The sequence below is a fragment of the Nuphar pumila genome, chromosome 5 (assembly GCF_984573655.1).
Source record: "Nuphar pumila chromosome 5, dmNupPumi1.hap1.1, whole genome shotgun sequence".
NCBI lineage: Eukaryota > Viridiplantae > Streptophyta > Magnoliopsida > Nymphaeales > Nymphaeaceae > Nuphar > Nuphar pumila.
In genome coordinates this window covers 135,824,047-135,846,903 of record NC_143253.1, presented here as the reverse complement: position 1 = coordinate 135,846,903, position 22,857 = coordinate 135,824,047, and the positions used below count along the sequence as shown (strand labels likewise).

General features: G+C 37.7%; 1 protein-coding gene across 1 annotated transcript; it reads left to right on the top strand.

The window, feature by feature from the left end:
• The first annotated feature begins 302 nt into the window (after positions 1–302).
• On the top strand, positions 303–22,857 carry LOC149838915 (casein kinase II subunit alpha-2). Its single transcript, XM_090006877.1, has 10 exons — positions 303–602; positions 730–859; positions 3,821–4,015; positions 5,255–5,412; positions 17,858–17,948; positions 18,087–18,152; positions 21,005–21,087; positions 21,253–21,316; positions 21,438–21,506; positions 22,518–22,857. Exons 1-10 carry the CDS (start codon positions 517–519, stop codon positions 22,575–22,577), a joined length of 1,002 nt encoding a protein of 333 aa, XP_089863003.1. The 5' UTR covers positions 303–516; the 3' UTR covers positions 22,578–22,857.

The window sequence follows — 22,857 nt, the reverse complement described above, 5'->3', positions numbered from 1 at the left end:
ATCCAACTTAATCAGATCTGACCTAATCGTGTTTAGATTCTGATCCCAACTCGGATGAAAACAGATGAAACTGATTCCGGATCTGACTATTCTAAAACCCGATATTTACACTTAATAGGATTCGAGTTTTAATCAGATTTCAATGCAAAATTAATATTGAATCCGAATGCAATTTTTAATCGGATTCGGATTTAGCTATCGAATCCGATTACATCAGATCCGCTGACATCTCTACCTATATCGACGTGACACTGACACGGTCAATGTTATGTTGCTTACCCCATTTATCGCCTGGCTGATTCATCGTCATCATCTTTCATCTCTCTCAGCTTCCCACGATAGGAAGTTGAGATGGGGAGGGGACGTCGGCGCTCCTCCGATACCTCCTACTGATCCTGGTGCACCACCACCATCATCACCCATCATCATCACCATCGTCTTCTTCCCCATCTCGCTTCTCGACGAATATCAACAGAACCAGAGACGTCCAAGGCAGATCCCTGAGGAGAAAGAGCCATGTCCAAAGCTCGCGTTTACGCCGACGTCAACGTCCTCCGCCCGAAGGACTACTGGGACTACGAGTCCCTCACCGTTCAGTGGGGGTACCTATTCAGACTCTCTCTCTCTCTCTCCCCCTCTGTTTAGGTTGTTTCGATGGAGGGAGAAGGTGGGGTGCGAGGGTTTTGGTTCATAGGGTTTGATTCTTCTTTGTTGGTGTGGAGAATGCAGGGAGCAAGACGATTACGAGGTGGTTCGGAAGGTTGGGAGGGGAAAATACAGCGAGGTGTTCGAGGGGATCAACACCACCAACTCCGAGCGGTGCGTCATCAAGATCCTCAAGCCCGTCAAGAAGAAGAAGGTGGGGTTCGTCAGTTCAGCCCCCTCTTGGGATCACGATTTTAGTTTTTTAACATTTTCTTTTAATTCGAGATGAATTTGTGATTTGGAGATTGTGAATTTTACGACACTCACAAATAAATGATGTCGGGATTTCTGCTATCAGATACTAACTCGATTCGTTTAGAAACAACACCAATTGAAAGAGAAAATCGTGTAACTCTTTTGTTTACAAAGTGGTAATGGGATTGGTGGAATGATTTTGGTGTGCCCTATTTTGGGGAAGGCAGTTTTGAAAGAAAAACATGAGATGGGACAGAAAAGATGTAAAAGGACATCCTCTATCCGGTCTCATGAGGACCCCATTTGGAAGGGAGCTTTAGTAATACCAGGTGTAATTTTGATCTTCAGTCACATGTCTGAGTTATGAATCATAAAACGCCATCCAGATTCATCGTTGTAATTTGGTGTGTGTGGGGGGGGGGGGACCGGCTATGTTTATGTATTCTTTTTCTTCTTTCCTGCTTGCTTTCTACTCTTTTTTTTTGGCATTTGTGAAGGTAGAGGGTTTTTTACTTGTTGTTTCACATCATTGCAACCTGAGAAATAGTGGTGTTTTAGCTTGTCCATAAGCCCAGTGCTTGGTGATTTTGGTCAAGGTGTTACATAAGCTAGAACTGATGTCTGATGCATGGAAGGCCTTCTATAAAAGAAAACTTTGAACTCGTGGTCTTGAGATTCAGGATCATGATAGGGCTTATTTAAGATTACTCAAATTACTTGGCTTAACTCAAATTCTAGATCACTTGGTATGTATTTAAGATTACTCAAATTACTTGGTTTGGGTGATATTAGTCCATAAGCAACTTACATCATTGGTAATACTTCTGCTTAATTGTCATGTCTTTCCAAACCAATTTGGCTAGGTAGCCTTATTCAAAAGTCATCAGCATTCTACCCTTTTTTGTTACCCATTCATAACATTCCTACTTGGTGGACTTGCAGTGAACATGGGTAACGTAAGCATTTTTGCTAGCTTTTTGACCAGGAATACTGACCTCTTATTTTTTGTCATGAGACCTTTGTTAATTAAGGAGGTTTTCTGAAAATTAAGCTGACAAAAGCTAGTAAGCATTGTAATTTTATTTTGTTTAGCTTTGGTTGTTTGGGTTGAATAAGTTTGTAGCTATCATGCATCATCCAATGTTGTGAAAAATGTACCTTGAGATGTATAAGAATGATCTTGAGTGTGCAAATTTATCTTACAGTACCTTATCGTTTTCTATGATATGATAGGACCTACATTAAAAAAATGTAACAAATAAAAATGCCAAAAAGAAGAAGATCATGACTGACAATGAGTGAAGCACATTGAAGAAAACAAAATATTTGAAACATTGAAGCATGAACAGAGTTTATAATTAAGTGCCTATAACAATGAATACAGAGTGAATTCACGTTATAATATGAGTGTAAAATTGTGAAATTCTATCACAATAATTAATTAATGAACTTGATGCACAATCTTAACAGTCGTAGCTCATTACATGATAGCATAAATAAGAATGGATGAAGCATACATAAAATATTAAGTAATATGTAACTTGAAAGCATAGTAAGTATCTTCCAGAACATCTTAAAACTTTTCTACATCTTCCAAACTTGCCAAGTTTGACCTCTCACTTCTTGTCAACGATTCTCTGCACCACTTCATTACATGCTTGAGAACTTCCTCCCACTTCATATTGAACCTTGCCTAACTTCTAGTGGTGGTGTTGGTGGCTAATGGCTATGTATCTTTTAGTGGTGATGGTGGTCGGGCTTCATTTTCCTCTATCTTCTAGCATCAGTTGCACCCTTCTTCTCTTCCTTTTCTTGCATGTTTGTTGTCATTTTTTCTCATACCTCGTTTGAAAGTTGATGAGATGAACCTGGCCTTATGAATCCATTCTCATCTGCAAGATGATATTTAGACGATTATATTCCACCTTAATTGAAGTGAAACACAGAAGGCAATATACATCATCAATGCCAACCTATCCGTAAAAAGCCTCATGTTGGGTCATTTTTTTTTCTCTTTGCCAATAGGTTATGCTGTCTTCCTTAAATGATGAGTAAACTTCCCCACATAGTTTTGACGATCACATGGCCGGATTGTGGAAATAATAAGAATCCTAAATTTGGAAATCAAGATGACCAGAAATAGGTGGTGGATTTTGGTTTCAAGGGATTGAGTGTAAAAATGTGGCAATGTGCAGATCTAATTCCCCTCAGCATAGAACAGGCTTCCTGTCCTGAGTTAGAAGGTTTGAGTTTGGATTAGAATATGGGTCAAGCTTCCTCATCTCCCAATTTAGATCATGCTTCTCAACGAGGTTTGAATTTGAATTATAATATGGACAGAGCTTCCTGTTTAACCTGAGAGATTTCAAGGTCAGATCGTGCAAAGGAAAATACCATTTGTGTTAAAAAACCTTGTAATAAGTGGTGAAATTCACATGATACTAGTAAGATCTTAAAGATCTAGCAGGAATGGAAAATGAAAAAATGGCAATGCAGAACACATGATGCTAGTAAGATGCTGACTTATACAGTAACATATGACATAACACGATACAGTAGTGTATTTATGATAAGGTCAATAAGCCTCGATGTATCCATGTTTCAATATGGAAGGGTTTATTCTATTGTAAGGTGATACAATGCTATGATTTGTTGTATCATATTGTGTGATAAATAAAATATTTATAACATAGGTATGTCCTGCAGTTACTTGAAATGGCAGGTCAAATTGTATAAGCTTTTTGTGATTTTTTCCCCATTCTTGTTTGTAATGGGAATATCTAAAGTTTCATGGTTTCCCAGAACTTTTCTTCAGTGTTCCGTCTTCCCAGGATTTGATGTCTAATGTGATATTTGCTTATATTTTGTTTTATATGTTACCACTTGCCAGATACATGTGAAAATTCTGTTGTTGGTGCAGATAAAGAGGGAGATCAAGATACTTCAAAACCTTTGTGGAGGTCCAAACATTGTGAAGCTACTTGATATTGTCCGTGATCAGCACTCAAAAACTCCTAGCCTGATTTTTGAATATGTGAACAGTACAGACTTCAAAATCCTATACCCAACATTGACAGATTATGACATACGGTATTATATATATGAGCTTCTTAAGGTTTGTAACTTTGTACATCTTGATTAATTTTTTTGGATTGACTTTTCCCTTTTAGTTCTTATTTTCTGTCGTCATCCTTTTTCAATGAGAAGTAGATCCTTCCTTTCCACGGAGACTAACTTGCTAGCTGACTAAGAATCTACTTCTGGCTATTTAGATAACTAGCTTTCTGATCTCTATTTTGATGTAGCCTGTTTTCTCTGATCATCAGTGGTTCTCAACCTTTTCTGTAGATTTTCTTGTGGCTATGTCTAACCTCCTTGTTGTCACCTTTTTCTATCTTATTTTAAATGAAGTTTTACCTTTTGAAAGGAAAGAACAATATCAAATCTGCTTCATTTCCATTGTTCGGGTATTTATTATATCAAGAAGTGTTTCTGTTATTTGAACATGTCAATTTGAAGATTTTCATACTTTTGTTTGGTTAAATACCTCATTGAAATATTTTTGGATGTTAATAATCCCTCATTTAACTTGAGAAGCATATGCTTGTTTTGTTTCTTTTGTCTTCTCCTTCTCTCTCTCTCTCTCATGGTTTATCCTCTTATTTATTTCTGTTTCTTAACTGACATTGATCTGGCTTCTCATATTAGTCATTTGACTGGATCTTGTTTGTATTCGGACTTTCAGAAATAGTGATTGATGTGTTATGTCAGTATGCTCTAGAGAAGATTGACCATAAAACCTTTTTGTGAACTGCAATTTTTTAAAACTTTTCAAAATTGGATTGTTTTTTGGAGTCACATGAACAAATCAGGAATTTCTCTTTTGTTCATTTAGTCATATTGACAGTAGAAATAGAAGTTCTATATGGTAAAACCTTTAACATGATGGGCATGTTTCACAAGAGCTGGTTTCATCATCAAGCATGTTGGTAATCAGGATTTGAAACAAGTGAATATCTGGAGGGATTGGGTTTATTTTGTTTTGGTGGATGGTTTTCTTTTGCACTTTCATATTTGATTGCATTTTGAGTCTTTGTAGTTTCTGTCTTAAATTCTGAAAGTGAATTGAAAATGCATATATGAATTCTGTTCATTTTTCACTATATTTTATCTATAGAATGAAGCAGTTGGGCAAGCTTTCCTGCCCTTGGAGTTGGTATTTCATGATTGTGGATCTATGCTAGCTGAGACCACTTGTACTCTTCACTTGAGATATGTCCCTGTTGGAATATTATTACTACAATTGTAAACTATTTTACCTCCATGTATTATTCGTTAGCTTTTATCTTCACAGGCACTGGATTATTGCCATTCACAAGGAATAATGCATCGAGATGTTAAACCTCACAATGTTATGATAGATCATGAACTGCGAAAGCTTCGTTTGATAGATTGGGGACTTGCTGAATTTTATCATCCTGGCAAGGAGTACAATGTGCGCGTTGCTTCAAGGTAATGCTTAAACTGAGTCCATTTGCTTATCTCATTTTGTGTTTATTATTGAATCTTCTGGCAAATATTGTCCCGTATTTTTCAAATCTTGTAGCCTTGTGTTGTAGCATGTGGCTATATGTTCTAAGTTCTACTTCTACTTAAGGATGAAACTATGAGTTCAGAGCTGTCTACGTGGATACTTAGACTTCATGTCCTATTTCAACATGTTGAGACACTAACATGGACATGTTAAAATGTAATATATATATATATATATATATATATATATAGAGAGAGAGAGAGAGAGATTTTTGTAATACCCTATAAGGGAAAAATAGTCTTTTTCATTTTTACGCATATTCTTTTTGCTCTTTTTCTTTTTCTCTTTTGTATTTTTCTTTTTCTTATTTTTTCCTTTTTTATTTTTGTTTTTTGCCATTGAGGGCCCACATCATATAGACGTTGGGCCCCTCCAACGGTCAATAATATGACCATTGGAGGGGCTCCAGTGTCTATATGGGGAGCCCCTCCAAGGGTTCTATGGTGTATAAATAGGGGTCTCACCCCATTGTAATTCTTAAGCTTTTGTAAAAGCTCTTTCAAGGATTCAATAAAGTTTCTTTTTATTTCATACCTTTGTGCATGTGTATTCTATAGTAAGTGTTCATCTTGTGCCTTTGTGCACATATTTCAAGTGTTCATTTTGTGCATTTGTCCACACATTCACGTTAAGAACTTAGTGCATTTGTGCACATAGTCTCTTTGAAGATATTTTCACATGGTATCAGATCTTGGTCTCTAGAAGAATAGCTCATGTGTTAAGTCATCACGGTGGTAGCCTCAAAGAACGTGCTCATTCCTCATTCTTGTTCTTTTGGCGTGGAAAGCTCTTGCAATTTATTTCAAGTGAGACACACTACATCAAGTAAGCTCAAAGAAGACCCGTTGTGACAAGCTTTCAAATTAAGAAGATTCTTTCTTTCTCATAAAAGCCTCTCCATGGGGGAAAAGAATTCTTATTTTTTTCTTGGAGTCAAACTCAATGGGTCAAACTATCATGTTTGAGGCTTGAGCCGGTATTATGGAAGCTCATATCAAGGGAAAAGGACTTTGGGGCTATGTCAAAGGTACGATTCTCCAACCCGAACAAAAAATCACTATAGTTGATAAAGGTGAAATTAAGGTTCTTGATGGAGAAGAAAGAGAGAAAGCCTTTGAATAATATAACAAAAAACATAAATAATGGAAAATGAAGAATTATAAAATACTTTCATGGATTTTTTCTACGGTGGAGACTAGGATTAATGCCAATATTTTGAAATTTAAAAAGGCATTTCAAGTTTGGGAATATCTTGAGAGGATGTATACCTCAAGAGATTTATCTCATAAATATTATCTTCAAAAAAGGGCATTGACTCTTCAAGAAGGGAAATTATCTATTAGAGAATACTTTGCCAAGTTATCATCCATTTGGGATGAACTTGCACTCTTTGAACCAAAATGGAGTGGAGAAGCTATTGAGCTACGATAGAAGCAATTAGAAGAAGATCATTTCTTCAATTTTTTGAATGGGCTTAGATCCGAATTTGAGCGAACTAGATCCTTTCTTCTATTTTCTTTTACCTCTCCACCTTTAGAAGACGTTCTTACTAAACTAAATTGAGAAGAAACTAGATTGTGAATGAACAAATCTAATCAAAATGTGTTAGTTGTTCCTTCAACAAAAGATGAAAATGAAGGAGCTTATGTTGTTTCTAGAATGGGGAATAATTTGAAAACATATAAACCTTCTTATTTTAATAAATTCCAAAATCAAAATCAAAATCAAGGAGCGAGAGAAGATGGTGGCCAAAATGGAATGTACTAAGGAAGAGATTAATGTAAAATCATTTGCCATTTTTGCAAAGAACCGAGACACATTAAACCGGTTTGCCCAAAACGGAAGAAGAAAGTGGCCATGTCTACAACATTTCAACCACACAAAGAGGAGGGTTTATCTACTTCCAACAATGGAGCACTATCAGTAAGTCAAATTATCAAAGCTCTTCAACCTCTTCTTAAGAGATCTATTTTCGGGGCCACCATGTCAACCTTCTCTCTTCCCGGTAAGACTTCTTGGCTTTTAGATTCGGGTGCCTCCTTTCATATGACACCAAATATTTTTGCTCTTTCCGAATATACAAAAAATATATCTCATTTTGTCTAATCTGCGGATGGTGCTTCTCTTGAAATCAAAGAGATTGAAAAATTTGAAAATCAAGGATTTTTTATTCCTAAAATTAGATTTATACCTAAACTAAATTTAAATTTGCTTTCGGCCTTTCAACTATCGGACCATGGATGTGAATTTAAGTTCTCATCAATTAAATGTTGGATACATGATCGTCGGTTCGAGAAGTTGATTGGGGAAGACTCTACAAAAATAGATCTATACTATATGGAATTTCTTCAAATTCTAAAATACTCTTTTTGTAATATTGCCCAACATAAAGATATAAATGTTTGGCATAAACGTCTTGTGCATCCCAATATTGCCAAGCTTTCTTATTTGCATTTTGTTAAAGATCTTTGTAAAAGACTTCAATTGTAATGATTGTATTCTTAGCAAAATATGAAGCTTGCCTTTTGAACAAAGATCTATGTTTACTACTAAACCATTTAAACTTGTGCACTCGGATGTACGGGGACCGACACCCGTTATATCTAAAGGAGGATTATTTTATTATATCATTTTTGTTGATGATTATTCTAGATATTGTTGGATATATTTTCTTAAACATAAACATGAGGTATTTACGTCTTTTAAGACCCATCACATGATGATCAAAAATCAATTTAATGGCAAGTTAAAGATTCTTATAACCAATTCTGGAGGAGAATATCTCTCAAATGAGTTTAAAAACTACCTTGAGATTAATGGAATTATTCATAAAAAATCATGTACCAAAACACCTCAACAAAATGGCTTAGCCGAAAGAAAACATAGACATATAGTTGAAACCACTAGAACCCTGCTTATTTCTCAAAAAAATTCTAAAAGATTTTGGGCCGAGTCGGCTCTGGCATCCGTTTATCTTATAAATTGTCTTCCTTCAAAAAATTTAAATAAAATATCACTTTTTGAAATTATGTATAAAAAAGAACCCAATTATAATATAATAAGAGTTTTTTGATGCAAATGTTTTGTTCTTACCGACAAAAAATGATAAAATTTCACCACAAGCTATTCCTTGTGCATTTCTTGGATATTCAGAAACACAAAAGTGATTTAGGTGTCATGATGTTAAAAATGATAAATTATATGTTTATAGAAATGTAACCTTTTTAGAAAATGTTAGTGGTTTTGAAGATTATGAACCTCATGGAGATAATGTGGATTATTCCTTCTTGTTTGAATTATTATCTAGAAATGATGATGTTTCTAGTGATGATGAAATGATATTTGATGCTTTTTGTAATTGTTGAAGCCGGCTAGGGTTTCTAGCAAATCAGGAAAAAGGAGGGAGAGAGAGAGTGGGAGGAAGAATCATTAATTCTCATTAGGTCTAATCTCACTTAAATAGAGAGATTAGACTAAAACATTGTTTACAATAATGCCCCTGACCTCTTAAGTAGTTACCAAACTACCCATATAACACTCTTAACACTCCCCCTCAAGCTGGAGCATATATATCAATAAGGCTCAGCTTGTCACAACATTTTGAAAAATTTGAACTCGCTAAGGGTTTTGTGAAGACATCGGCAATTTGGTTCTTTGGAGATATGTGCTTGGTGCAAATGTACCCAGTCTGGACCAGGTCACGTACATAGTGACAATCCACCTCAATATGCTTTGTCCGTTCATGAAACACTGTGTTATTTGCAATATAAGTAGTAGCTTTATTATCACATATCATCTCCATAGGTAATGAGACTTTCACTTGGAGATCAGTCAACACAGATTTAACCCACATCATCTCAGCAGCAGTTTGAGCTATAGCCCGATACTCTGACTCAACGCTCGACCTAGCAACAACAGTTTGTTTCTTACTTCTTCAAGTAACAAGATTCCCTCCAACAAACACACATAATCCGGTTGTGGACTTTCTATCAACAATCGACCCTGCATAATCTGCATCTGAATAGGCAATAACATCTAAAGAGGGGTTTCGTTTAAACCATAGTCCTTTGCTAGGGGAGAACTTTAGATATTTGAGAATCATCATTGCAGCCTCCCAGTGAGCTTTTGTAGGTTTGTCCATAAATTGACTTATCTTGCTCACGGCTAAGGATATGTCAGGTCTGGTCAGAGTCACATATAATAGCTTGCCAACCAAGGAGCGATAACTGCTACAATCCACATACTCGGATTGTTCATCAAACAGATGAGACTTGGGATCCATAGGAATCTTTGCAGGTTTGGCACCTAACATCCCTGTCTCCTTCAGCAGGTCCAAGACATATTTTTGTTGTGACAGAACCAATCCTTCTTTACTCTTTGCAACTTCTATGCCTAAGAAATATTCGAGTGGTCCCAGATCCTTAGTCACAAAGTGTTTCTAAAGATGGGACTTTGTCTCAGAAATGTCTTTTTCATTGCTTCCTGTGACTATAATGTCAGCAACATATACTATCATGACTACAATCCCTGTGCAAGTTTTTTTAATAAAAAGAGAGTGGTCAGAAGCAGATCGGACAAACCCAAATGCTGACATGACCTCAACCAGCTTGGAGAACCACACACGGGGACTCTGTTTGAGACCATAGATTGCCTTGTTCAACTTGCATACCTTCTGATACTCCTCTTGAACCTCAAACCCCAGAGGTTGCTGCATATAAACTCTCTTCCAAGTCTTCATACAGAAAGGCATTTTTCACATCAAGCTGGCATAGAGACCAACCATGGTGCACTGCGACAGACAAAACAAGACGAATAGTCCTAAGACGAGCAACAGGAGAGAAGGTTTCAAAGAAGTTCACCCCATAAGTTTGAGTATAGCCTTTTGCAACCAGGCGAGCTTTAAACCTTTCAATGGATCCATCGGAGTTATACTTAATAGTATAGACCCATTTACAACCAACAATATCAGCCTCAGGTGAAGGATCAACTAAGTCCGATGTTCTGCGAGAAAGCATTGCGTCCATTTCATCCTGCATGGCCGTCGCCCATTTGGGGTCCAGAAGGGTGTGATGATGATTGAGAGGAACTGATGCAGCAGATAAGGCGAATACAAAATTCTTCATATTTTCACCAAGTCATGCCTCGGAAACAAACTGAGAAATAGGATGAAGTGTACATTGTCTTTTTCCTTTCCGAAGAGCAATAGGTAAATCACCATCTACAAGAGGATCGTCAGTAGGGTCAGGAACACTCACTTCTGGAGAAGCTGATGGCATAGGCATAGAGTTGGGTGGAGCTCGATGTGTGTACACCATAGGATGATTTTTGTAACGAGACGGAGTCAGACTGGAAACAAGAGGCTCAAAATTGGCAGATTCTAATGGAAAAGGAAGAATAGGAAGAGGGAATGAATCACCTTGACTATCATGTATTCTCGGAGAGGTACTAGAAAAATATGGGATAGGCTCAAAAAAGGAAACATCCGCACGGACATACTCTCTCTGGGATATGGGATAATAACACCGATATCTTTTTTGGTGTTTGTGATACCCAACAAAAACGCATTTGATAGATTGGGATGACAATTTATCGCGGTTGGGACCAAGTTTATGAACAAAGCACACACAGCCAAACACCTTTGGAGATATAGGAAAAAGAGGAGCTTCAGGTCTGAGAATTTGAATGGGAATACGATCCCCCACAGAGGTTGAAGGCATACGGTTTATTAGGTATCCCACAGTTAGAACCGCATCTTCCCAATAAGACGCAAGCATATTTGATTGAATCATAAGACAACGGGCAACATTTAGAATGTGTCTATGTCGGCGCTCCGCTACTCCATTCTGTTGTGAGGTATGAGGACAAGAAGTCTGATGTTGGATCCCAAGATTTTTGTAAAATTATAATAATTTAGATGATTTGAATTCAAGAGCATTGTCAGTGCCAGCAACTTTGACGCAAGAATTAAATTGAGTTTTTATTTCAATAATCAAGGATTTAAGAATAATAGGGGCTTCAACCCTATTTTTTAACAAGAATACCCAAGATAATCTGGAAAAATCATCTACAATGACTAAATAATAACGACACTTAGAACGACTAAGAATTCTACTTGGACCCCAAACATCAACATGAAGAAGATCAAACAAATTTTGACTTGAAGCACTCTGACTAGACGGAAATAAACTCCTATTATGCTTTCCAAGCTGACATGCTTCACATAGTAGAGTAGTGGACGACGAGATATGAGGAATAACTCTACGCAATTTAAGCAACTGAAGATGATCAAGACGATGATGCCAAAGCAGCGAACTACAAGAGGGATCAACTGCGGAATGAACAGAGCCAACTGGTTGGTGTAGATAATAGACTCCACCTTCCTCATAGCCTCTACCAATTGTCTTCCCCGTCAGCAAGTCCTGAAAAGTTCAACAGATAGGATCAAATATTACTCGACAATTCAACTCTTTTGCAACACGACTAACTGATAACAAATTTTGAGGGAATGAAGGAGCATGGAGAACATTTAATAATTGAAGAGTAGGGGAGATGGAGATATTTCCCTGACCAACAATGGGAGAGGAACTCCCATCAGCAAGAACCACCTTTTTATGATTAGCAACACTATGCAAGTTCGAAAAATCACATTTATTTCCACATAAATGGCTGAATGCCTCTGAATCTATGTCACATGGGTGCGGGTGCGGGTGCGACACAGGTGCGGCACAATTTTAAAATTTTTGGACACGGGGACTCGGCAAAAAATATATATATATATATAATTTTATTTTATTTTTAAAATGCCACAGCACAATCCGTGTGACTGTGCACAGTCACAGACTGTGCACACTGCACAGACTGTGCACTGTGCACACTGCACACACAGTCTGTGACTGCAGCACAGTCACAGTCTGTGACTGCAGCACTGTCACTCTTTTTATATATTTTTTCTAAATAAAAAATATAAAAAATTGGTTTTTTAGGGACATTTTTGGACTCGGTCAAAGTTGACCGAGTCCAAAATGTGGACGGACTCGGCCTGGACTCGTTGACCGAGTCTGACTCGGCGTTGACCGAGTCCGGGCCGAGTCCGAAGCCGCACCCGAGTCCGCACCCGTGTCGGGGCGTGTCGACTCGGGTGCGGCACCTCGTTAGCCGAGTCCGTGTGACATAGCTCTGAATCAATAATCCAACGACTACCTTGGCAAGAAAATTCATCACCTGCAGAGCATGCAATATCAGCCACGAGGGAACTAGATGGAAGATGTGCCAACAAATCATCATACTCAGCACGAGTGAGAGTGACTGAATTACTAGGAGGAACAGTGGGGGACTCGAGTTTGGCCACTTCTGTTGTAGGAGCAACTTTAGCTGAAGATGCAGGAGGTCGACCATTCTTGTCAAAACATCTATCTTCTAAATGCCTAAATCTCCCACAATAGGTACACTAGAGCTTGTCTCGTCCTCCCGTGCCTCGACCACGTCCACGACCTCGAGAATTAGGAAGAAAACCTCGGCCTCGGCCATAAGAGACAGACAGAGCAGAGGTTTGTGATTCCGATTGAGATGAAGGAAGGGACATAGCAAGCCTGCTAAAACGATTATATGCCTCAGCCAGAGTGGGAACATCTGAGCCTGTCAACATCTGAACTTTGGCAACAGAGAATTCAGCTGACAAGCCAGTCAGGAACCGTGCTACCATGGTATGCTCTTGGTGTAGTTTTTGTTTGTCACAACATAACGGTCTATGAACATTCAGTCTCTCAAAAGCTGCCTTCACGGAGGCATAATACTGGGCTAGAGTTTGTTCTCCTTGCTGCAATTTATAGATCTCCTGTTCTACTTAAAGAATACGATTAACATTGGTTTCTTGAGAATAAGTATCTTGCAAATTATCCCACATTTGTTTTGCAGAGGTGTAATAAATAAGCCCGTCAGCTATGTGAGGTTGCACACTATTCATAATCCAAGACATGACAATATCATTGTCTTCTTCCCATGTAGCATACTTTTCAGTTTTTTCCATAGGCTCATTTTTCAACAAAATATGTTTTCTACGATGCTCTGAAACAGACATCATGAACGTACGCAACCATCTAACATAGTTAGTCTCATCCAACTTTATAGATGATCTATATGAAAAAGGGTTTGCAAAGGCTTTATAATCAGACACGGTTTCAGTCTTCATGTCTGACTTCTGCATTTCAGCCATGGAGATACAACCACACGCAACTACCAGCTGCTGAAAACTTGGATCTGACGAGCACACCAACTACCAACTATGAAGCCGACTCTATCAGATTTTAATCATATTGATAAAAACTGATATATATATATATATATATATATATAAACTTGTAATACGCTGTTCAGATCGAACACTAATGTGCACATCAACTTCCAACTAGGAAGCAAACTCTACCAGATTTTAACCACCCTAATAATAAAATCTGAACTATTCATCTTCAAAGAAAATTGCAACAACTTGCATACCACGACTGCCACAAAAAAAATCTGACAACCTGCATACCACGACTGCATCATGATGGAGACTACAGGCCTTTTTGGCATTCACACAACCATCATCTGCCACCATCGACACGGTCAGGGTCTCCTTGCTGCTACGTGAACATACTTGCTACTACACACACAGCGCACGCCCGATCAGCGTTCTTGCTGGAGAGGTTAATCGTTGTTCAGATCACAGAGCACCACGTTGTTCAGATCATGTTCCTGCTGGCTAGAGAAGTTCCAGATTACGGTACACCCTGTACACAACAATCGTTTTAATCACTGCACACAGCGATCAGCTTTGACGCAATTCGAATCGCTCTTCACGATGTGCACAGCACCACCCGATCAACGTGTGGATCGATCACGTAAGATGTCCAGAGCTGCGTCCTGCTCTAATACCATGTTGAAGCCGGCTAGGGTTTCTAGCAAATCAGGAAAAAGAAAGAGGGAGAGAGAGAGAAGAGAGGGAGGAAGAATCGTTAATTCTCATTAGGTCTAATCTCACTTAAATAGAGAGATTAGACTAAAACATTGTTTACAATAATGCCTCGGACCTCTTAAGTAGTTACCAAACTACCCATATGCATATGTACGATGACTGCTTCTCAACACTCTCAACAGTAAAGATACACAAGAGAGTAGTAATTCTCAATTTGTTGAGCAACCTATCCAAAGCGAAATATCTTGTGAACCAATTACTCATATCCATAGAGATAGAAACACTTTTAGAAGTGCAATTGAGAAATATAGTGAATCTAGTGAACCTACCTCAATAAATAATCCTCGTAGGACCAAAAGAACTATGAGAAATCCTTCTAGATTTATATCCTATGAATCATTCTCACCTAAATATAGAGCATGTCTTAGTGTCATTCATTTATATGTAGAACTTAAGAATTTTGAAGAAGCTAATAAATTGGTAGAATGGAGGGATGCAATTGATAATGAACTTAAAGCTCTTAGAAAAGCTAAAACTTGGGAATTTCAAAATTTACCTAGAGGAAAGAAAACAATAGGATGTAGGTGGGTCTTCAAAGTCAAAACTAAGAGTGATGAGTCAATTGAAATGTATAAGGCTTGTCTAGTTGCCAAGTGGTATAGTCAAGAATATGAATAGATTACGATGACACTTTTGCCTCCATTGCGCGAATGATCACTGTTAGGTGCCTAATTACAATTGCTTCTATTAAAAAATGAAACATATATCAAATGGATGTTAAAAATGCATTTTTAAATGGAGACCCAAATGAACAAGTTTATATGGATGTTCCTCCGGGTATGGATGTTCCTAAAGGTAAAGTTCTTTATCTATGAAAAGCTCTCTATGGTTTGAATCAAGCTCCCAAGGCTCGGTATGATCGGTTTAATAATTTAATGATAGAAAATGGTTTTATTTCATGTTATACTGACACTGCCCTGTTTGTAAAAAAAACTGATGCAGGAATTGCAATTTTATTATTATATGTTGATGATATGTTAATCACATGTGATGATGCCAAAGGGATTAAGAGTATCAAGTCTACATTAACAGAAAAATTTTAAATGTTAGACTTAGGGTTTCTGACATATTTTTTAGGAATAGAAGTTGTCTACTTTCACATGGGTTATTTTTTGTCTCAAATTAAACTTGCTTATGAGATTATTGACAGATAAGTAATTACATATGACAAAATTTGCGAAACTCCTGAAGTAGTAGGAACAAAGTTGAAAATTGATGATGGGGTTCCTCTTAAAGATCTCACTCCTTACAGGCAACTCGTTGGTTCTTTGATGTATCTTAGCATCACTAGACCGGATATCTCTCATGCTATTCATATTGCGACTCAATTTCATCATGCTCCTACATCAGTTCATATGAATGCTATTCTTCAAATTATTCGATATATAAAGGGATCCATAAATAAGAAAATATTTCTATCTTCATTTTTTGAATTAAATTTAATTGCTTATACTGACTCTGATTGTGGAGGTAATCCAAATAACCGTCGCTCCACCACTGGTTTTTGTGTCTTCTTAGGTGAATCATTAATTTCTTGGAGATGCAAGAAACAATAGAAGGTGTGTCTGTCATCTAGTGAGGCTGAGTACCAAGCCATGACAACTTCAACAATGAAAATTGTCTGGATTCGGCGGTTGCTATAAGATATGGGGGTTCATGTTCATGGACCTACAAAGCTGTGTTGTGACAACAAGAGTGCAATATATAATGTCAATAATCATACATTTCATGAATGCACAAAGCATATCGAGATGAACTGCCACTATGTTAGGAAAGAATATTTAAAGAAAGTCATTGATCTACCTTATGTAACATCATAATATCAATTGGTTGACTTCTTTACTAAGGCGCGTTGTTCTCATAGATTCGTTTTTTTTTTCTTGGCAAACTTTTGGTCATTACACTATAAGTTTGAGGGGGGATGCTAAAATGTAATATATATATATATATATATATATATATATATATATAAGGGCAAAATAGTCTTTTTCATTTTTACGCATATTTTTTTTGCTCTTTTTTCTTTTTCTTATTTTTTTCTTTTTTCTTTTTGTCTTTTGCCATTGAGGGGCCCACATCATATAGACGTTGGGCCCTCCAATGGTCAATAATATGACCGTTGGAGGGGCTCCAACATCTATATGTGGAGCCCCTCCAAGGGTTCTATGGTGTATAAATGGGGGTCTCACCCCCTTTGAAATTCTTAAGCTTTTGTAAAAGCTCTTTCAAGGATTCAATAAAGATTCTTTTTATTTCATGTGTTTGTGCATGTGTATTCTTTAGTAAGTGTTCATCTTGTGCCTTTGTGCACACATTTCACGTTAAGTACACACATTTCACGTTAAGAACTTAGTGCCTTTGTGCACATAGTCTTTTTGAAGACATTGTCACAGGACATAGGCCATGACATGATTAAAGGGAATGGTCAAATCTTTGCGGACACAATCAAGATTAGCTTCAATATTTTTTTGTTTCCTTTATTCTTCTCTCCTTAAAAATTTGCTATTGGTTGTTGAAAATTTTTGTATTCTCAAAGAAAGAGATCAGAGACAAAATGGGGAACCTTCAAAATTTTTATTTACAAACCCATCTTTGGATGGCTGTTGATTATGAGAGTATGTAGCTATGATTTTTCATAAGGTAAGAAGAGAAAGAGGAAGAGAGAGAGAGAGAGAGGGAAAGAAGACAAAGGGATTCTTTGAGTCTCTGGGCTTTCAGCTCTCTTGTAGCTACCAGTTTCTCTTGATCAGATTCTCTCCTTATGATTTTGATCTTTTTTTAATCTTGGTATGGGATTTTATGTTTTGCCTTCATCTACTTATGGGCCCTTGTATATGGGAATTCAGAGTACATGTTCCTCGAGTTTAGTACCACCACTATGATGAGGTACCTTTCATAGTTGGTGCAATTTTGTTTGTTAGGTTGTCATCTGACAAACGCGACTGTATTTCCACTGGCATCCTCCTTCATGCTTCTCTTGAAGTCTTCATTCAAAGGAACTTGCTAGGATGTAGATATTATTATGGAAGAATGTGTAACTGAAGGCTAGTAGTGGGTAGGTACTTTCAAGCTGGGGTTGGATTTTGGGACTTGTACAGTGCAAGTGTATTTTTATTTTTACCATTACCTGCATATAACTTGCAAGTTTGTGTTTCGGTTTTTATTATGAATTTAGTACTTGCATATGTTCAAGTAATTTAAGACTTGCACAAGTGAAACTGCTTTATATATTTCGAAAGCATTGGTAATCATTGAGTGGTGTTTCATTGTATGTTTACTTGGTTAGGCATTATTGTCAGTACGTTATATACTTAATGTTTTTCCGTTTTCTTTACCTCGTTACTTTGCAGATACTTTAAGGGCCCTGAACTGTTGGTTGACTTGCAAGATTATGATTATTCTTTGGACATGTGGAGCCTTGGTTGCATGTTTGCAGGAATGGTTAGTGTCTTTCTTGCGTTGGTTTACATCTGCCACTTTAAAATTCTTGAAGGATATGGTCTTGTTTTAATATGAGATTCACACATTGTCTCTTTCATTCTTGTTGGGTAATTAAGGAGCTTTTCTAATAACTTGCAGATCTTTCGAAAAGAGCCCTTCTTCTATGGCCATGATAACCATGATCAACTTGTTAAGATCGCCAAGGTACTTATGAAAGGAAAATTCCATTCTTATCCACACAGATATTTGTGTCTTCTTGGGGCATTGCTATGCTTATGTTCATAATTGACCCTTCATGGTTGGAAACGTCATAATGTTGCATGTGTTCAGGAATTATTCCAAATCCATAATATTATATGTTGGTTTAATTAGAAATGCCCACCACACATATGCCAAATCCCATCTCCCCCTTTCATGACATTTCCAGCCATCAGCCTTCAGTGGTGGCTGCTGCGATTTGGATAAAAGGTCTCTCACTAACTTTTTCCCTCCAGAACGATTCATTGCAATCTGCCAGTAATCAGAGAAGATAGAGGGGTAGCGGGCTAGGACTAGGTAGTCATTTGTTTGTGTTCTAAACAATGCTTCCCTCAAGTTTTGTTTCCTGGTTGCCTGATGAATGATCATTGTTGTAAGAAGTGCCACACAGTTAGACTATTTTGTGATTTGATGGAGGTCACCATGTGGGATGTGGTGAATAAAGAGTGCTCATGGTTATTTTGGCCTAATGTCACTTCAATACACACACGAACTTATTTCCTCCATCTAGCCACTATTTTATCTTGTCAACAACTAAGAGTCAAGCTTGGAGACTAGGGTTCAACCCAGTGTTGTGAAAAGCGTTGAGGCGTAGCGAGGCGCTCCACCAAAATCTGAGGCGAGGCATAAGCCTTGAGGCGTAAAGCGTAAGCCTCAATTTTTTTTTGAAAACTTAAAAAAAACTATAAAAATATCTAAAATTATAAATAAATAAAAAATTCTTTATTGATGAAGCAACAACCAACAAGAAATAAAAAATCTCAAATAAATACTGAAAAAATATGAGATTAACATGTAAAAGTAACATTAATGCAACAATTTGATCTAATTAAGTATCTAAGAAACCAAAATTCTCTCACAACATGAGATCTTCTTATTTATGTTGTTTTTCATACATTAGAAACCAAAATTCTCTTCAATTAAATTGATCTCTTGCCGCATTTGCAGGGAAAAAAAACAGAGCTAAAAAAATATCCAGAGAATAGCCATATGTAGTAGAGAAAGCATGGGCCCCTTCTGTGTTCAATCCAATTTCAGCAAGTAATGAAGTTAACTGACGCAAAACCGAAGCATAAGTGTTATCAAAATCCAAATAAAATCTCTCTCTCTGGATCTCGACTACTTGCCATTCTTCTACAGAGGAAGAACCGAAAAATCATTTCCTTCTCCCAAAAACCCTTCTTCAGATTTCAAGGTATGTCGGTTCGTCTAGATGACGAGTTGTGGAGCCTGATTCAAAGTTTTTGCCCTTGCAGTAGGGGATCAGGGGGGGCCGTAGGGGGGCAGCGCCGCCACCCGAAAGAAATTTTTTTTTGGGCTTATGTTTGCGATCCGGTTTCTTATGGATCAGACCCGATCTGATGATCAGCCCATCTCCATCCTCTTGATTAATTGGGGGTGCCACCATGACCTGCGGTGGATTCTAAATCTGGGGCCGCTTGCTCAGGTTTTCGTTGTCGACAACCATCGACTGATCCATTTGCATAATCTCAGCAGCAGGAACAACCAGGTCATCGTTCTCTGCACTCGGAACGATGAGGCTATTGCCGATGTTTCCTATGGTGTCTACGTTTTGAAGCTCGCTGATGCAGTAGATTTGGATAGCGACCCCATTTGACCAAAACAAGGTGAGGCCCGTACGCCTCACCTTGAGGCACGCCTCACCCTGAGGCGTACGCCTCAAGGCGTATGAGGCGTGCGCCTCAGGGCTTTTGCGCCTTATGCCTGTGCCTCAAGGCACAAAGCCCCTTGCCTTGAGGCGCGCTTTTTGTGCCTTGAGGTGCGCTTTTTGCGCCTTGAGGCGCGCTTTTTGCGCCTTGAGGTGCGTTTTTAATAACACTGGTTCAACCTAATTAGCTTTCGGAGGGGCTTGAACCTGGCAAGATCCGTCCCAGTAAGCTGCTGGGCTAGGTTTAGGCTAAGACCTTTTTGGGTTCGAGTACAAACCGTTTCCATGACCTTCCTAGCGACCGACTGGACTTCCTATCCCAGATAAGAACTGTTTTTTTTTTTCAAATACCACATTTTTTACTCCTATTAGGGATGTCAATGGGTCGGATATTATCCAACATCTGACCTGAATCCGAATCTGATTAGTCGGATCCGGTAGCCAAGGGAGGAGCCCATTGATAATTGTATCCGGACTCAGTATTGGATCTTTCATCCGAATTCGAGTCTGACTTTGAATAAGCTCCGAATTTGACTAAAATCCTAATCCAACTACATTTAATTGTTGGGTTTTTAGTTAGTCAGATCCTGATTCGGTTTTAACTGATCCCATCTGACTCTATATCCGAATCTGATTAAGTCAGATCTGATTAGATGGGACTTGGTATTCCCTAGATCCAACCCGAGTCCAAACCATTTACATCGCTAACTTGAATGCTCCCTCTTTAACAGAAATAGTTAGCGAAATGTATGAAGATTCCATTTGAAAACACAAGCAACTGCATGAGAATGCTGGATGTTAATGTAATAACATCTTATTTTTCCCAATTTTGCAAGTCCTGCTACTTTTTTGGTTTGTTGTAAAGACTCAAAGTGGTTCATTTTTCATTGGGTGGAAATATTAGGGAAAACCTAAATATTTTAAATGATTAATTTTGATGCCTTTTCACAATCTTGTTCACATGTTATTCTAAAATTTTCCTCTGCTGCAGGACTGATATACTTCCTGTTAAATGACATTTAGCATTAATAATATTGCACAACTCTTTCAGCACCTAAGATTTGGGGTTAGCTACTGGCTGTTTTTATTGCTGTCTGAAATCTTGTTTCTTTTGCTTAATTCTTTTCAGGTGCTTGGTACTGATGAATTAAATGCTTACCTAAACAAATACCGCTTAGAACTTGATCCTCAACTGGATGCCCTAGTTGGCAGGTATCATTGACACAAGACATCTAGCTGCTTTCTGTTTTACAGAATGTTCTAATTTTACTTGAGAATCTAAAGTAGTTGCACAGAATAGGATAGTGCTCTTCTATTACGTTATAAAAAAGAAGCTAAATTTGTGACCATGTTTCTTCCTTTCTGCACACTTTTCAGGCACAGCCGAAAGCCCTGGTCTAAATTTATCAATGTGGATAATCAGCATTTGGTTTCCCCAGAGGTTCTATTGTTTCCTCAGAGGAGTCACTTTTTTTATTTATTACTTCATAATTGATCCATTTAAGTTTAGATAATCTCGTCCTTTGGTTCTGTCAGCTAACTCAACAGCTTCTGACATACAGGCTATTGATTTTCTTGATAAACTTCTTCGTTATGATCACCAAGATAGACTGACGGCACGGGAAGCAATGGTAATTCTAGTTCACAGTGACTTCTGAGTTCTGATTGATTTATATTAATGCTTAGTTATTTATCAAATTTCATTCATTTCTCCATTATCAGCGGGTTGAAATCCTTTTTCCGCTTTTTGATTTGCACCTGTTCTCTGCTATTTGAGCTACCCTTTCATGCATATTCAATATAATGACCATCTTGGATGTCTTTTGAGGCCTTTGTTTTGGCTGTACCCTTTTGAGGCTTAATTTTGGACTATAAGAGGGTTTGCTAGTATCCTTGCAACCAGTTCGTGTACATGAAAATTCCCGTTTTTACTTAAATACTTTGATGATGTACTCAATTGAATTTGTGCTATCACTACCGCATGCACTCTTGTGTAAAATAGCTTTCAGGACCACCATTAAAAACATTTTTGTGTTCTTTTGAGTAACTTGCCTGTTGCCTCAATGGTCAAATACCAGCAAGAGTCCTTTTCATTACTGATGTTAAATGTTTAAAAGTGCATTAATTTTTTATACCTTTTTTTATAGAAGAAACTATGCAGCCTTCTCCCATTAGGTTTAATGAGTTTTTTGGGTGCTTTCATCATTTCTACTTTCAAGAGTCCATCATTCATCTATTTCTATTTTTTATTTCTTGCCAAGTTGCGAACAGCAAAAACATATGCATCATTTTCTGGAGGATAGAGAATCAGGGTATTTAGTATTTACGTCCAAGTTCAATGCAGCGAACTGGGCCATGCCAGTTGGCTACTCCTGCATATGAAAAATCTGTTTATGCGTTGGTGTGTGATCCATCACCTGATAACTCACAGTGGAGTGTACATAACTTGGTTCTGTTTTGCAAATCAGTTTGTAAGATCTGGCATGCACTGCTCTCCATTTCCTACAGTTGGATGTGGCTTAGCCATGCACTGTAGAGCTAATTCACTTTCTCTGCCTCTAAACAGAGTAATTTTAGCCTCGTGATGCTTTGTTAAGGGTATTTACATCCTGATAATGATGTTTGGCTTCCATCCTTTGCAGGCACACCCCTATTTTATTCAAGTTAGGGCTGCAGAGAACAGCAGAACTCGCACACAATGATTGTGTCATTTTAAGATTCACTGGAGTCGATTTTTTAGATTCACAAACTTGTGTATGATTTATCCTACTATAGGTTTTAATTGAGCAGCCAACTGTTGGGCGTTATTTCGCTGATATGTATTCCAGCAAAGCAGTGCTTGCAGATTGTCTATTTAAGGGTTTGCTGTACATCAGGAATGGTATGCTTGAATGTACGATACCGAAAAATTGTTTCACATGTGTATTAGGCAGCACTCAACGTACTTGATCAAATTAAATGAACATATATGCCCGTCTGGAA